The sequence below is a fragment of the Bos indicus genome, chromosome 27, assembly GCF_029378745.1.
Source record: "Bos indicus isolate NIAB-ARS_2022 breed Sahiwal x Tharparkar chromosome 27, NIAB-ARS_B.indTharparkar_mat_pri_1.0, whole genome shotgun sequence".
In the NCBI taxonomy this organism is placed as follows: Eukaryota; Metazoa; Chordata; class Mammalia; order Artiodactyla; family Bovidae; genus Bos; species Bos indicus.
Window position 1 is genome coordinate 37,667,571 of NC_091786.1, and position 17,785 is coordinate 37,685,355.

Genomic DNA, 17,785 nt, shown 5'->3' on the forward strand with positions numbered 1-17,785 from the left:
TAAGTATAACCCCAGTTTAACTTGCTTGGAGGGCTTATGCTTCTATTTTGCTTTTGTTCGTACTGTTCATGTTTTTCTGCTGTTGTTCTTAGTGGTTTATTTCTTTAACACTTTCGTGATTTGGGGTTTTGCTCTCATCTTTAGCTTTGAGAGTACTGGGGACCTGGTTGAGGCTGTGTTCTTCCAGGCAATACGTGTGTTTCGTATGCCAAATTTACCACTGTGTTACCAACCAGGGTGACTTAAATTAATTGCTTGGTTTAGGGTTTGCCAGACAAGACATATGGCAAAAATTCTAACACAAATCCATCTATCCACATGCTATGGTTACACATTTTCAAGTTACACTTTATAAAACCCAGAACACTCACTTTAAGGCAGGCAAGTTTCCTTACTGACTTTGCCAGCTGATGGATTTTTTTCCCTAACCTACCTATTTACTGACTCACTACCTTTCAGAATCCAAGATGGTTTAACAGCCACCACCTGCCTCCCAATATGTTAAAGGCCTGGGCCCCTGGCACTTCCGGTGGCATCTCACAGTGCCCGTAGCTTCCTCACAAACCTCCACTCTAGTTTTAGCCCCTGATGACCTCCCAGGCTATGGTCTTTCCTGTGGTCATGTATGGATGTGAGAGTTGGACTATGAAGAAGGCTGAGAGCCGAAGAATTGATGCTTTTGAGCTGTAGTGTTGGAGAAGACTCTTGAGAGTCCCTTGGACTGCAAGGAGATCCAACCAGTCCATTCTGAAGGAGATCAGCCCTGGGATTTCTTTGGAAGGAATGATGCTAAAGCTGAAACTCCAGTACTTTGGCCACCTCATGCAAAGAGTTGACTCACTGGAAAAGACTGATGCTGAGAGGGATTGGGGGCAGGAGGAGAAGGGGACGACAGAGGATGAGATGGCTGGATGGCATCACCGACTCGATGGACATGAGTTTGAGTGAACTCCGGGAGATGGTGATGGACAGGGAGGCCTGGCATGCTGCGATTCATGGGGTCGCAAAGAGTCGGACACGACTGAGCGACTGAACTGAACTGAACTGACCTCCCAGGCTTTCTTACAAGCTTATCAATGCCATCGGACATTATTCCCCCTTAGCATTTCTTTTGCTTCATGCTGAAAGGACTTCCAGACTGCCCAGTTACCTGTGTTACAGGAAACAAAAGTCCTGTAGGTTTTTCTAGGTTTGAGCATTTGTTCTTCCAGATGGTCTGGTTTTAGAACCCACAGTATCCAGGCAGATTTCTGTACCTAGGTTCTCTCCACTGAGTCAGGCTTCTGTAACTTATCTATTTTTTTTAGTATCTGTGGGGAAGATAATCTTCATAGATCTGTAGAAGAAATTTGATAATTTCTAATGTGTCAAATTATAAAAATTAATGATACCTTTCTATACCAGGTAGTAGAACTGCAAAATAGATTATCTGAAGAATCGAAGAAAGCCGATAAATTAGATTTTGAATATAAGCGGCTAAAAGAAAAAGTTGACAGTCTTCAAAAAGAAAAGGATGTGAGTATGTATATTGGCATTTTGGTTTTGATCAGTGTCAAAATTAAGAAAATGATATTTAATTCTTATTTTGGGTACGTTAATTTCTTGTTCTGTTTATAAATTTAAAGTTTAGAGATCCTATTGATTTTTCAAATTATTTTTAATTGGCAGCTAATTGCTTTACAGTATTGTGTCAGTTTCTGCCATCTGTCAACATGAATCAGCCATAGGTACATGCATGTCCCCTCCCTCTTGAACACTCTCCCGCCTCCCACCCTTCTGAGTTGTCAGAGAGCATCGGATTCGACCTCCCTGCACCTGTTGATTTTTAAATTAAGGAAGATTCATATTTGTGTTTCAGAAATAGATCTAAAATAAAAGATTGAGAGACTGTTCATTCTAATTTATTTTCTGTATATTTAACTTTTGTACCACTGATGCTTCTTTCCCATCATCTTACTTGTGATTTGCTATAAATTTATGTAGCTTTTCTGTTTTCTATATGTTTACTACAGAGGACACAATTCTTTTTGTTGTTCAGCATATTTTGAAGCTTCTAAAAGTATTTTTACTTTGTCATAATTCATGAACTGTCTTTGTTGTGTGACTTTTATGTTTCATGAAAAGAATTGTATTTACGTAATAAGATACTCATTGTTAAGAATGGAGTGGATAGTTTTGTTTCTTACGGTGAACTAGATAAGATACTGCCTTGCCCGTGGACTATATTCAGTATGGTTAAACTGGAAAAAACCTAATCTTTTCCTTCTGTGATTGTTCTGTAAAAGATTAAAAACTGTAACATGTTCATGTTCCGCACTGTTTATCATTCTGTCAGGTAAGGCAGAGACCACTAATGAGTAAATTCGTGAAGGTTGAAGCTGACCTCCCTTGTTCTTAATGTCCCTCCAGAGGTTGAGATCGGAAAGGGATTCTCTGAAGGAAACCATTGAAGAGCTTCGCTGTGTTCAGGCTCAGGAAGGACAGCTCACAACTCAAGGTAACAATGTTTCAGAAGCCCAAGCAAGATTATTTGTTTAGGTAGTATCAGGAAAAATGTTAGGATTCATTTTAAGATGATTGCACCAAAAAAACAAGAACTTAAAGTTGGAGAAGAGGCCATGAGATTGATACAGATTTTGAACTGTTACCCAGATTTTATGGAAAATAGACAATAGTTATGAGACCAAATTTATTTACCTACTTTTTAATTTTATATTCAAATGTTTATATATTATATATATATATATATATATATATATATATATATATATATGTCACTTAGTCACGTCTGACTCTTTGCAGCCCTGTGGACTGTAGCCCACCAGGCTCCTCTGTCCGTGACATTTTCCAGGCGAGAATATTGGAGTAGGTTGCCATATTCCCAACGCAGGGATTGAAGCCTCATCTCTTGTGTCTCCTACATTGGCAAGCAGTTTCTTTACCACTAGTGCCACCTGGGAATGCATTCAAATGTTTGGGTTTTATTAAATCAAAAGCATAAATCATTTGTTAAATCATTTGTGTTAATAATAAACCTGAAAAGTTTCTAGTGACCTCTTTAAAAGTATATCAGACTTTCTAAATCAGTGATCTTTCTTTCAGCTGAGAAGTGAGGTGGGTAGCAGTTCACTAACACCCACCACTTGGGAACTTAACGTCCAAAGTAGAAACCTTTTCCTCCTCACAGGAAAGGAGCAGCACTTAGCTGAGAATTTACCTTCCACCTCTTGGGGAGCACGTGAGCCTGGCTGGGTGCTCGTACACTTCACCATCTGCTCACTCCCACTCGTATTTCCAGCCCCTGGCTTTCCTGTTGCCTGAAACTAGACTGTCTCTTTTCCTCTGACTGCAGCCTCCTTTTCCCTGCGCCCTCTTTCTGCCAAACCTGTTCATTCGCTCCATCCTCCTTCAGCCCCCTCTGTGGCCTCTAATGACCATGCTGATGGCCTTCTTTCCCAGGTCACCCAGCCTACATACCTGCATTTCAGCTGTGTTCTCGTCACCACTGTCTTTCCTTATCCTCTTCACCTATTTCTGAACCAGCTTATCAAACCCTAGCTCAGTTTTTTTTTTTTTTTTTATAATTTTGTTTCTCTGTTTGTTTCTTTTCTTGCTGTGCTGGGTCTCTGTTGCTGCGTGTGGGCTTTTATCTAGTAGTGTGAGCGGGGACTGCTCTTCGTTAGAGTGCTCCAGCTGCTCGTTGCCGTGGCTTCTGTTGGTGGGGAGCACGGGCTCTCTGCGTGTGGGCTTCGGTAGTGGTGGCTCACGCACTTAGCTGCTCCGCTGCGTGTGCAGTCTTCCTGGCCCAGGGCTCGAACCTGTGTGCCCTGCGTTGGCAGGTGGATTCTGCACCACTGGACCACCAGGGAAGTCCTATGGTTTATTGTATACACAGTAGCTTGCATCTGCCAATCCTGAACTCCTGATTTATTCCCCTACCCACCCACTTTCCCCTTTTGTAACCCTAAGTTTGTTTTCTATGTCAGTGAGTCTGTCTCCATTTTGTAAATAAGCCATGGTAAACACTCTTAGCAACCTAGGAATAGAAGGAAACTTCTGCAGCCTAGTAGAGGTCATCTGTGAACATCCTACAACTGACCTCATACTTAGTGATGAAAGACTAAATGCTTTTCCCCTAAGACCAGAAACAAAGCAAGGCTGTTCAGTCTAGCCACCAGTATTCAACATGGAGTTTCTCACCAGTGCAGTCACGGAAGAAAAAGAAAAAAGAAATGAAGGGCATTCAGATTGGAAAGGAGATCTGACAGCTGAGTTCGGCAAGGTTTCAATGTCCAAGATCAGTGTGTAAATACGTTTCTGTGTACTATTAGTAAATAATCAGAAAGTGAAATTACAGTAGTTATCTTAAGGAAGGAACTGCAAATAAGTTTAGCAAAGAAATGCAAGACTTCCACACTGACAACTATGAATCATTACTAAGATAAATTAAAAATATAAATAAAGGTAAACACATTCCACATTCAGTTGTGGAGAGAGACTGCAGTTCTCTTCATATTGGTCTAAAGATTCAGTGCAATCCCAATCAGATTCTCAGCAGACTTTTTTGTAGAAATTGACAAGCTGATTTTACTGATACAATTTATATGAAAAAACAAAGTGTCCACTATAACCAAAAAAAAATAAAAAGCTAGAGAGCGTACACATCCTGATTTCAAGAGTTACTTTAGGGACTTCCCTAGTGGTCCAGTGGTTAAGACTTCACCTTCTAACACAGGCCGTGCAGATTGAATCCCTGGTCGGGGAGCTCAGATCCCTCATGCCTCAGGGCCAAAAAATGCAAATGTAAAAAACAAAAACAATATTGTAATAAATTCCATAAAGACTTTAAAAACGGTCCATGTCAAAAAAACAGAAAAAAAGTTACTGTAAAACTGCTATAATTGAGCAACGTGAAACTCGCATAAGAGAGACATAGAGATCAGTGTAATATATACCACACTAATAGAATGAAGGAAAAAACACATCATCCTCTCAATTGATGCAGGAAAGGTAACTGACAACGTCCAAAACCCTTTCATTAAAGAAATAATGTAAACTAGAAAGGAAACTTCTGCAGCATGAGGAAGGTCGTATGAGAAACCCACAGCTAACAGCGTACTCGGTGATGAAGAACCAGAAGCTTTTCTTCTAAGATCAGGAATAAGACAGTGACGCCTGCTACCACCACTTCTATACTTCGGTTAACATGCTACAGGAAGTTCTAGCCGGAGCAATTGGACAAAGAAAAAAAATCTAAATTGGGAAGGAAGAACCAAAAATATTTCTGTTTGCAGATGACATGCTCTTATATGTTGAAACCCTTTAAAAACTACACACACGAAAAAAAATAGAACAAATAAAATGAATTCAGCAAATTTACAGGATATAAAATCAAACAACAAAAATGAGTTACATTTCTATACACTAGCAGTGAACAATATGGAAAGTAAATTAAGAAAACAATTTGATTTACAATAGGATTAAAAAGAATAAAATACTTGGGACTAAATCTAACCAGAAAGACACTTGTACCCTGAAAAGTACAAAACACTGCTGAAAAAAATCAAAACCTAAATGGGAAGATATCCATGTTCATTGGAGACTTAATATTGTTAAGATGACATCACGGAAACAATCTACAGATTCAGTGCAATTCTTATCAAAATGCTGATAGTATTTTTTGCAGAAATAGAAAAACCCAGCCTAAAGTTTACATAGACTTTCAAGGGATCCTGAAAAGCCAAAACAATCTTGAAAAAGAAAAAAATTAGCTTGAGCACTTACACTTCCTGATTTTAAAACTTAGTAAAATGTTAGAGTAATCCAAATAGTATGTATAGGTGAAAGGGCAGATGTATAGACCAATGGAGCCGAATATAAAGGGCCTGGAAATAAACCTTCCCGTAGACGGTCAGCTGATTTTCAAGAGGAGCATCAAGACAACTTAGTGCAGGAAAGGAAAGTCTTTCAAGAAGATTGTGCTGGGAAAGCTGGATGTCCACATCCAGAAGAAGGAAGGTGTCCATCCTTATACCATATACGAAAAGGAAGTCAAAATGGAAACCTAAATGTAAGGACTAAAACTGTACAACTTTAAGAAGAAACCATAGAGAATCATCATGATGTTGGATTCAGCAGGGGTTCCTTGGAATTGATACCAAAAGCACAGGCAGCAAAAGGAGTAACAGGTAAACTGGACTTCATCAAAATTAAAATCTTCTCCGTGTCAAGGAACACTGTCAATAGAGTGAAAAGGTGGAGTGCAAGATGGGAGGAAATATTTGCAGATCCTTTATCTGATAAGTGGTTGATGTCCAGAGAGTATAAAGGACTGCTACAACTTAGCAGCAAACAAGCAAAGGACTTAAAGACACGTTTCTCCAAAGATATCCAGATGGCCAGAATTTGTATATGAAACAGTGTTCAACATCGTTAGTCATTAGAGAAATGCAGATCAGACCCACACTGAGGTCCCACTTCATATCCATCAGGATGGCTGTCATCAAAAAAGAAGGAAAATGGAGATAAGAAATGTTGATGAGGATGTGGAGAGATCAGAGCCCTCTTGCATTGCTGGTGGGAATGTAAGATTGGGTCAGCCACTGTGGAAGAGTTTGATGGTTCTTTATAATAAAAAGTTAAAGTTATCATATGATCTAAAAATTCTGTTCCTAAGTATATACCCAAAAGAATCAAAGCAAGGACTCAACTAGATCCTGGTATGCCAATGTTCACAGCAGCATTATTCACATTAGCCAAAAGGCAGGAACAACCATGTGTCCGTCAACAGATAAATGAATAAAGAAAATATGATATGTATGTATAATGGAATATTATTGGGCCATATAAAGAGATGAAATTTTCATAAATGCTGCAACATAAATGAATATTGAAAGCAGCGTGTTAGGTGAAGTGAGCCAGACACCGAAGGACAGATGCTGGCGTGAGGTATCTAGAATGGCCAGATGTTGGCATTAAAGTTACAAGGGGCTAAAGGAGAAAGCAGTGGGGAGTAGTTACTGCTTAATGGTTACAGATTTTATGTATTGAGTGATGAAAGCATTTGGAAATAGACAGTAGTGATGTTTCCACAAAATGGTGCCTTAGCATCAGCATAGGACTTCGCGTTACTCAACTGTACACTTAAAAATGTTAAAATGATGATGATGATGGAAGGCAACTGTGACATAGTTTTTGTACTTTAATGCTCAAAGTAGGGTTCATATAGGGACTAAAGGAGGTGGTTGTGGTCTCTCTTGACCTTGAGTCAGTGCTTGTGTGTTTATAGGGTTGATGCCTCTGGGAAGTCAGGAGTCTTCAGACAGTCTTGCAGCAGAGATCGTCACACCGGAAATCAGGTAAGGAGATGGTGAAGTCCAGTCACACTTCACAGTATTGTTGTAGAAAACTTACTCCTCTGTGATATAGAGGACCAGTTCCTTACTCTTTATCACTGACACTTTCAATCTGAACTCGAGGCTCTGTGTCCTTGATTTCAGCACGTTAGAGACCTTCTCAGCTGGCCGTACAGAAGCTTGGTTTCTCTCTTGGGGAGGACAGGGTCTCACACATGCAGACAGACACATCTCTGCTTGGGTATCCTCAGCAGACACTTAGCCGTGAAACCACGTGGCCCAAAGACAAAGGTTATGCTTAGCCATTAGCCTGCAAAATACTTAGTCGCTGAGATTTATTACCTAAGTTCAAGAAATGGTCTGGGGAAGACAGAAGCAGAGTCAGGAGGAAACATTGCCCTGTCTCTGTTGCTCTTCCCTCAGAAGTTCCTTACATTTGTATTTTAAATATTCTGTTTATTTTAGTGTATGCCTGGCTTTATGTATGAGAATGAGTAAATGATTGGAAAGCATCAGCTGTCCAGCAAAAGGATAATGATTAATCCTGAATATTGCTTTTACCTTATTTGGGCTAATTTGCCCCCTTTTTAAGTTAACACCAGCCTTGATTCTTGATAGCATCCTTGGAGGTATTAGCTAAAATAACAGTTATGTAAAAGTTATAAACTGTGAAAGTTGCCATAGGCATTCAAACATTTGTTGAATAAATGAAGACAGTATTTATTATTGTTAGCATTTGTTTAAGTACAGAAGGTGTGTAACGCAACACCAATTTTGGAAGCATCTTAAATACCTTTTACTTCTTTGCCATCTGATATGGTACTTTATTATTGGACCAATAAAATTTGTTTCACAAATAAATACTTATTTTATGAATATTTATAAATAAATGCATGCTGCATCCTAAGTCGCTTCAGTCATGTCCGATTCTGCAACCCTGTGGACTGTAGCCCACCAGGCTCCTCTGACCATGGGACTCTCTAGGCAAGGATACTGCAGTGGGTTGCCATTTCCTTCTCCAGGAGATCTTCCCAACCCAGGGATGAAACCTGCGTCTCTTACGTCTCCTGCATTGGCAGGCAGGCTCTTTACCACTGGCACGACTTGGGAAGCCCCTATAAATAAATGGTTGTGTCCAAAAAACAAATTTTAAGGACGCTTTTAGGTAATGAAGTTGAATTTTTAAACTGAGAGAAAAGAACAATGATGAAGATTCAACAAAATGGCTTCTACTGAGTATTACTCAGTAAAATTAAAATATGCTCTGTGTCTACAAGAGCTACCAAGGTGAAACAGTGCAAGGGGTGAAACTTCTCAACACGTTAATAGACCAGTATTGACATAGGTCAGTATTCTTGACACATAGTGAGGTTTTCTTTTCCAGTTTGCAAAAATCTATTAAAAGTGATAATTTTCACTAATGTTAAGGGTGTGGAAAAGTTAGAAACCTCATAAACTAAAAATAAAGAGATACAGTGTTTTAATTGAGATATAATTGACGTATAACTCTGTAGTAGTTTTAGGTGTACAACATAATGATTTGACATGTGAATGAAGGATACATATATGTTGTGAAATGATCACCAGAGTAAGTTCAGTTAGTATCCATCGCCACAGAGAACTACAAAAACATTTTTTTTTCTTGTGGTTATACAGCTCTTCTTTTGAGCAGTTTGGCAGAATGTGTAAATGTTTAAATCAGAAAGAAAATAGGATTTTGAAACCTCATTCATTATACATCATGATACTTGGAGATTGTTTATCTTCATACCATCAATTCTATTATAAAAAGAAAAGGTTTGAGACCTGAGATGTGCTGTCTCAGCCAGTTAGGAGCTAAATTTCTTGCAGGTTCTTTTTTTCTTTCATTTCTGTTCTACGTATTAAATCTGTAATGGTGCCTCGCTGGATTTTGATAACCATGTTAATCTGTTTTTCTTCCGCTCTCAGGGAGAAGCTCATTCGTCTTCAGCATGAGAATAAGATGTTGAAAATCAACCAGGAGGGTTCCGACAATGAGAAGATTGCCTTGCTGCAGAGCCTTCTGGATGACGCCAACCTCCGCAAGAATGAGCTGGAGACAGAGAACAGGTGAGGGCGCGGCGGCCACTCCACTCACCGTGATCTGATCCCTTCAAACACTGCTGCAGGGGCAAATGATCTGAGCTGCAGGGGCAAATGAGAGTGTTCTCCTCCATCTCATTTCACAAGTACTTTTTCCACTTACAGGCAGATTTGCCCAAAAGGGCTGTGTCTCTGTGATAGAAGCCCCATCTTCAGTTCTTCAGGCAAAATGATACCGAAGTCCTGCCGTTCCCCCTTCCTAATCACTAATTAAAACTAGAAGCTTAAACAGCCTGCCAGTGCAGGAGACACGAGTTCGATCCCTGGTCCAGGAAGCCCCCACGTGCTGAGGACCAATGAAGACCGTGCACCACAACTCCTGAGCCCGTGCTCTAGGGCCCGGGGGACACGGTTCCTGAGCGTGATCTCTAGGGCCCGGGGGACGCAACTCCGGCTCTAGGGCCTGGGGTGCACACCTACGGAGCCCGTGCTCTAGGGCCCGGGGGACGTGGCTCCTGAGCCCATGCTTTAGGGCCTGGGGAAACGGCTACTGAAGCCTGAACGCCCTAGAGCAGCCAGAGAAGGCTTGGCAATAAGAACCCCACGCACCACAACTGGAGATTAGCTCGCACTCACCACAGCTAGAGAAAGCCCCCACGCAGCAACGAAGACCCAGCGCAGCCAAAAGCAAAATTAATTCATTAAAAATAAATAAAATCTTTTAAAAAAAAACCTAGAGGATAAAATAATGTCACCATTAATTGACAGTCTTTGGAGACACTTTTACTTCGTCGTCGTGATCAGATTAATAAGTTTGCCTTGTTTAGACAAGCTGATGTTTCAAAGAATCAGTTGGTGTAAGGAAAATAGTGGGAACCCTCATAACGAATTGATAGAGCTTTCTTTTTTTAATCTGTTTGAAATCATCCATCTTATGAATAATTCAATTATTTTGAGAATTTAGAGTCTGCAAATCTAATAAGCACATCACTTTCCTGCTTGTAAGTTGTAAGTTTTCAGAGTATTGCAGTAGGCAGTCATTCCAACTACTTTTAAAAGCAATTCTTACTCTGGCAAGGATTACTTTTATATTTTGTTGTGACAATCTTCTGATTCTTTTCCTTTTTGGAAACGTTTCTTAGATCCCAAACACATGGTGTCTTTTCTTTGTCTTAGAGCTGTGATATTCTGTCATTTTTTGAGGGATTTGACATTTTTATAAATAGTTTCACAGTTTATGTGATATTACAGATTCTTTGCTTATTATGCCTGATAGATTTGGCATTTTCCAGGTATGAGTCAGTCTTGGGAGTCAAAATTGTTATGACAGTTTTACATACTCTACCTTTCTTCCTGTGACTTTAATTTTTAAACCTGCTGAGGGAGAATCAGCAAACAGTGTATACAATAGGGTGATTTATTAGAGCGTAATTGAATATAAACAGAAGGAGACATTTGCATATCAGCTCTTAGGAGCAGAGATAATGAGTACTTTATTTAAAAAATACTTAGAAAAAGTGGGAAAAGAGAAGGGAGAGGAATGAGAACAGTGGAAAATAGGTGGCAATCACGCAGAGCCCAGGTGAGAGCACCTTGATTGACCCATCCATCCTCGGCCTCCACTGTATCTTAGTATCTTAGTCAGGAGAGCCTTGGAGAAGGCGATGGCACCCCACTCCAGTACTCTTGCCTGGAAAATCCCATGGACGGAGGAGCCTGGTGGGCTGCTATCTCTGGGGTCGCACAGAGTCAGACACGACTGAGTAACTTAGCAGCAGCAACAGCAGCAGCAGGAGAGCCTGCTCCCGACACTGATTTCTTGTCAGGAATCAACACCTGCTACATCTTCTATCACACTTGCCATGTCTTTCACAGGCCTTACTACAGCTTTTCTCCTTAAAAACAGAACGACTACTTGACGTTCGTACTGTAGCACTTGCACGTCCAGATGACTGGTTACCTCCAAGTGCCTCTTACTTACAGCTGTGTTGGTTTATCAGATTGCAACACGAGTAACTTACCTGTGGGTCATAGCCATCTGTGGGTTTTATGACCTGCCACAGTAATAATAATAGCAGCTAGCGTTTATTAAGCCACTGTTTGTTCCAAACACTGTGCTGAGTGTTTTAAACATGTGGTCTTACTTTACTAAAGTTTTGCAGATGGAGGAATTCGGACTGAGACCCAGGCTACCTGACTGCAAAGCCTCTAGTCCACCAGTGTGTCTTCTGCCATATTTGTGAAACATTCTCCTTCCCGTCGTCCCCCTCACTGGATGCTTTTCCTCTTAGGTGAATTGTCGTGTGTTGTCTTGCTGAGTTTAATAAGTACTCACGTTACCTGGTCTCTGCCTTAACCTGCCAGTTGCCAGCACTGGACTAGAGCCACGCAAGCAGAGTTTCGGTCCCACTGGGCCTTGCGGCTGTGTGACCGTGAATCCAATTTGCTCACGCCATTCCTCACCTTAGAAGGAGAGCTCAGCCTCCAAAGTCCTCTCCAGTTAGTTTTGCCAGTAAGTTGGCATTTGTTAAAATCCGTGATACCTGCTGACCCTCCAGCAGTATTAGGAGAGGCACGAAGGATCCAGAGTAGAACCACGTCGGAATCTCTGACCCTCGAGGTCGGCATTACAATCCTCACTTCTTTTGTCGGTGAACTTTCTCATACATATTTACACACATTTTATAGCTTCATACACGTGTGTACATGCTTGAGCTGTACTTTAACTAGTATTTTAGACTGTGTGTTATGACATTTACAATGGCCTCCACCTAGTAATAGTATTTGTTGACGAAATAAATTTCAAAAATCGCTAGGATGGAAAGTTGAAATAGTCTTAGAGTTTGATATATTTTCCCTATTGCTTCCTGAGAAAATTAAACAAAGTTACAGTCAGTTATGTACTTATGTACCTCTGTTCCCATATTGAATATGAATTTTCATATAATTCTTTCACTGAGTGGAAAAGCAGATTCCTTCATGTGAAAAAATACCAATTATTATTATAGGTTTATTATATCTTTACTGTGATTCTTACTAAATTATAGCACCTGGAGGTTTCTAAGAAGAATTTCTTGTTGAGTAAAAAAAATTTCATGCCGAAATTCTTGGCTGTTTGGATTCTAGTCATTGCCCTGTTTTGTCCTTAATTGGGGGGCATCTGACTTTTTCTAAAGTGTTTTTTACTAGACCTGCCAGCCCCATGGGAGCATCCTGGACTTCTCTTCCTCCCCTCTTTACCTTGTTCATGGTTGATCACTTCCCCTTCCTCAGTTCTTCTCAGCTTCAGGAGCAGCCCTGGCTTGTTCCTTCTGAGTCCCTGGGTCCTCTCCAGGGTGAGCCGTCCCTTCCGCCCTCTGCTTGGTGATCTGCTGGGGGCCTTCCTGGTCTCTTGTGCGCCAGGCCGCACTTTCTGCAGCCACTGTCGTTCATGCTCACGGCCCCAGTCGTCGCCAGACGGCCCCAGGGTCCGCTGTGCCCTCCTGCTGGGCACCAGTTGCAAGGGTCCAGCCGTTGTAACAGGCATTTCCATCACTCAGTTTTCAACAAATAGCAAGCAAGTTTCTTTGTGCTGTGGCTCAGCCTGTTCCTCCTGCGTTCCCTTTCGTGGTAAGTGGCTCTTGGTTGCTGAGAGTACAATCCTCGGTGGTTTTTTGCTCCTTCTGTTCGTTTATGTCTTCTGTGCATCTCCTCCTCTGACCCCGTCTGTTTCAGGGAAGCGTAGTCATCACTGCGGTGGCCTCCGCCCGGGCTTCCTGCTTTCCTGCTGCTCTCCGCCTTCCAAAATGATCTCTTCGACTTGCACGGCACCGTGATCTTTCTGAAATACTCTCGGCTCCTTCAGCATCACCCAAGACCCACTAGTCCCCCGACCGTTGCAGCCTAATGATCTATAGAGAATTTGTGGAGACAGAGCTCCAGAGTCAGCATTTTTAAATGCTGGCTGGGCTCTTTTCCCTTGCAACCAAATTTTAGGTGCAGTTATAGGAAATGGCAGCCTACTCCATTATTCTTGCTTGGGAAATCCCATGGACAGAGGAGCCTGGCGGGCTACAGTGCACGGGATCACAAAGAGTCGGACACAGCTGAGCGACTGAGCCCAGGATAAATGAAAACACACTTGAATTTCACACAAGGTGGCCCAGCCTCTCCTCTGGTTTCATCTGCAGCCTGCCTTCCCCTCATAATGTCGTCATAACGTAGAATTCAGCCATATAATTCCTGAACTCATTGTGCCTGCTCCCTTTCTGTGCACTGTGGACGTGCTGAATTCTCGGTCTCGAATCCCCTTTCCACCGTTAACCACACAAGCCTTTTATTTATTGTTCTGGTCTCGGTTCAGGTGAGGCCTGACCCCTCCACACTATTAGGTGCGGTCCTCGCTTCCTTGAGCAGTTCTCACTCCTCTGTATACTTCTGTGTGCTGTGTTGAAGTATTTATCTTGAATTTTATTTGTTTACATATTGCCTCCCCAAGTGCAGTTTTTTTGTTTTTGGCTGCACCCAGAGACTTGCCCGACCTTAGTTCCCTGACCAGGGACTGAAGCTGGGTCCCTGGGAGTGAAAGTGCTGAATCCTAACCACTGGACCGCCAGCGACAGCCCACGAGGACCTTTTAGCAGTGCACTGAGCACTCACTTGAATAAGTGTATATTGAAGTGAATTTCAGACGAATATACGTGCACAAGTACACCAGCTCAACACAATGTGTCTGTCAAACACTGCAATGGATGTCATCGTCAAAACTTCAAGCTATACAGAAATAATGAGAAAAGTGAATTGCTCCAACTGTAATATGAGAATTTGTTTTGCTCATTATGTGAAAACCTAAGAGAAAAGGTATAAGTTCAGTCAGAACTTGGAAAATTAATGTACATTTGATTCCTAGGCTGGTGAATCAAAGACTCCTAGAAGTACAGTCACAAGTGGAAGAACTGCAAAAGTCTTTACAGGATCAAGGCTCAAAGGCAGAAGATGTAAGTCTTACTTTTTATACTATGAGTATATTAAAAGTATACTATGTACTTTTAACTATGGTCCAATAGTTTCATGATGTTTAGAAAAGCTGTAACTTTTTTTTTTGATGGTCTCTATCAACATAATTGTGATGATATTGGTTATAGAAAAGAAACAGTGTTTTCCTTTTACTAACATTGCTTATAAAAAGACCAGACAGTGCTTTTTGTCTCAGATTCACCCTGCTGGGAATTAGAAGTTCATTTGTAGTTTTTAGCTAAGGTATTGGGCTTTTGTGTTCCATGGATGCTCAACTCAGTTTTCAGAGTATTGATTTTCCTTCTGGTCAAAAAAAAAAAGTGCTGACACGATCTCAGCATGCTCAGGTAGCACTGTTCGATGGAAATTTGGTTTTATGAAAATGATGCCCTTCCTAGAATCCTACCCTCTCCAGGTTTATGAGTCCCTCTTTCTGCCCTTGCCCACACACACACACACACACACGCACGCACGCACACACGCACACACGCACGCGCGCGCTCAGATAGAAGCTCGCTGACCTTTTTTCCCTCTGCCCGTGTGTCACAGCCCTGCCTGTTCGGCGGGTGCTTGCCTAGGATACAGCACGGATGTGGAGGCAGAAACAGCTCCTCCTCCACCTCCTTCTGCTCCCTGCCCATCAAGGTGCTCACGCGGCACGTAGCAGTCAGTCTGATGAAGGCGTGCAGCAGTCAAGTTTTACAAATCCTGTACATTTAATGAGCTGTGTACAATAGAGCTACACTTGCAGAGTCCTCAAAAGTGATGTGAAGAGGGGATAAAAACAATGTTCATGACCAATCTTTGCTTCCATCAATTGGTGATTTTTTTCTCATTACCAGCGTAATCTGGCTTTTGAGTATAAACCTGTTTGGTTGTTCTCTCGTTGGAGTCATTCTGGGCGCTCCGCGTCAAAGCTGTAGACCCATCCAGTTCCATCCAGCCTTAGTAATGTAAGAGAGTGTGAAGACAAAACAGTATTATTGCTCAAGGCCTCAGGGTGTGAGATCCGAAAGCTCATCCGTGACCTGATTTCTTAGGTTTCTTAAGCACCGTCTGGGTTATGCTGGCCACGTGCTCTCTGAGGTCACAGGTTGCAGCTTATCCTCTAATTTGTTGTTCTTCTTAGCTCCCCACGTGGATTCCCAGTTCCCCAGATTCTCACCAGCATTTAAACTACCTCATTCCGTTATTAAAATGGAACTAATTTACTTTTATCCAGAACACTAAATGCCAAGCAGAGCCACCATTCGGGTGTGAAAATACTAGTAAACCTAACCAAGGGGGTCTTAGAGGTGAGCCGAAGTGACGTCTCTTAGTTCAGTGGCACCACTAGGTCCCTTAAACTGAGGTCAATGTAATCTTGGTTTTGGTCTTGGAAACTGAGGAGACTTCCTGTTGATCTGCAGAGAGGAGAAGAATGTGTGGATCATAGGAGGTAAACATGGCAAAACATCAGTATCTGCTCAGCCTCAGGGCAATAACCGCTATACTTGTTTCTCTAATATTAAAACATACAGAAAGAGATTTATTCTACAAAAAATAATTTTACATGGCCTGATTAGATACTGCTGTGGGAATGAAATCTAATTAAATACGTTGCATGTCACTACTTCAAGAGAGGATATTTCAGAAATGAGTTGCCAACCCTAAAAGTACTGTTAGCGTTAATTAGTTTATTTGACTGTTCAGATGCTAATGAGATGTTTTGCTGTAAATTCCTGAAATTCCTCTCAGAGCGCTCTCCTCTATAAAGATTCAGATAGAAGCTTTCCTCACTCTCACGATGTGGAGGAACACGTGGGCCCCGCCGTGCGGTTCTTGCCCAGCAGATGTTTGATGCTTTGTCTTCTGTCTCCCACTCAACCTGCAGTGTTGCCTCAACAAACATGCCATGCACAGAACCCCTGCCAAGTGAGATGCGTCCTCTCTGAAGAAACACACTTTCCGCTTATTTCTGTTATCAAAAGCACAGTCCTGTGACCTAAGGCAGAGTAGCATGGTTTGCACATTTTTATTATTATTTTTATGTCATTTATTTTTAGCGTGGAAGCAGAAAAGCATTGGTTCTATCCAGGCATATGGATAATTTGAGCTAGCCACAGTGTATAAAACTCCAGAGAACAAGACAGGATGAGATCGTAGAAGAAAGAAAAATGTACATTTTTTGAACAAAATGCATATCTTTTACTTCTGTTCATGAATTACTAAATCGTTCCTTCTGTTGGCTGCTGTGTATGCTTCATACTAATGTGTCCTCTCTGTCTCTTGGCATGGTCTCTGCTCAAGGCTATTGTAAGTATGGCTTCCTATTCATTTCTATATATTGAGCAGTGTTTTGGTTTATGCATTATCTGCCATCATAGTTGATGTTGTTGAAATTTTAAATTACGGGGCTTCTATGCAAAATGAAGATAACCAATATAGGTTTATGTCCTTTACAATTAAGATATTTAAAGGATATCAAAAACCTAATAAGTCAGACTGACAGGAACTCGGCTCCTTTCTCTCCCCACCGCGCTCCTACCCAGTGTCATAACTGGTTTGTTTTATAAAGTGTTGTGATGCGAGCTTGCTGCCACGGTCTGACCCCCTCCTGCCACACTTTATGAGAGTACCAGTCTTCAGCTGGGGAGGCATGTGGCCCAGGAGGCGGGGGCATGAAGGCCGTGCGTAGACGCTGGGCTCTGCAGGCCTGGGCTCTAGTGCGGGCTCTGCCCCTGGAGACGCCCGGGCATCCCTCAGCCCCCAGAGGGGTTGATGGCACCCACTGTGGTGAGGTTAACACAAGTCAACACCCGTGACAAGCTTCAGGGCCGTGCCCAGCCAGGTAACCGCTCTCTTTTGAGAGATTAAATCATCATCTTACTTCCTGCATACTGTCTCAGAATAAACATTGACAATGAATTTTGCTTAGAGCCTAATCAAAACATGAGTGCAAAATGAAAGCTAAGATGTTTTTTTAAAATGTGTTCATTTCACCCTCTGCACTGGAGAAGGGACAGCAGTAATCAAAAGCCAGCAGGATTGTTGTCTTTCTCTCTGCCTGGGAGATGCAGTGGTGAACACTGTGGCCCATTCACCTGGCTGCAGTTGACACACTCAGCAGAGCAGGGTGTCTGAATATTGCAGGGCTGGCTCAGAATGGGCCGGAGTAAGCGATTACAGCAATCATTGAGTCAGGGGGCTGAAACTGGAAGCGCCCGGTGTGAGGGGTGTGTCCCCCCATATGGCTCTGCACTGACTGGACAGTCTGTTTTCTAAGTCTGTATTATTTGAATTCAACCAAATTAATTATGTAACCATGTATCTCAACATGGACTACTTCATAAAATTCATTCATAATATGTACCCCGCTAGTGCTGAGTTTG

General features: G+C 41.8%; 1 protein-coding gene across 5 annotated transcripts in view; it reads left to right on the forward strand.

Moving 5' to 3' along the window:
* HOOK3 (hook microtubule tethering protein 3) overlaps positions 1–17,785 on the forward strand; it is an 88,253-nt gene that overhangs the window by 51,435 nt on the left and 19,033 nt on the right. For all 5 annotated transcript variants that reach the window (XM_019953362.2, XM_070781501.1, XM_070781502.1 and 2 more), the window contains exons 12-16: positions 1,405–1,515; positions 2,410–2,497; positions 7,289–7,358; positions 9,306–9,446; positions 14,308–14,395. In XM_019953362.2, coding sequence (XP_019808921.1) covers positions 1,405–1,515; positions 2,410–2,497; positions 7,289–7,358; positions 9,306–9,446; positions 14,308–14,395 — 498 coding nt within the window. The remainder of the gene's footprint in view (positions 1–1,404; positions 1,516–2,409; positions 2,498–7,288; positions 7,359–9,305; positions 9,447–14,307; positions 14,396–17,785) is intronic.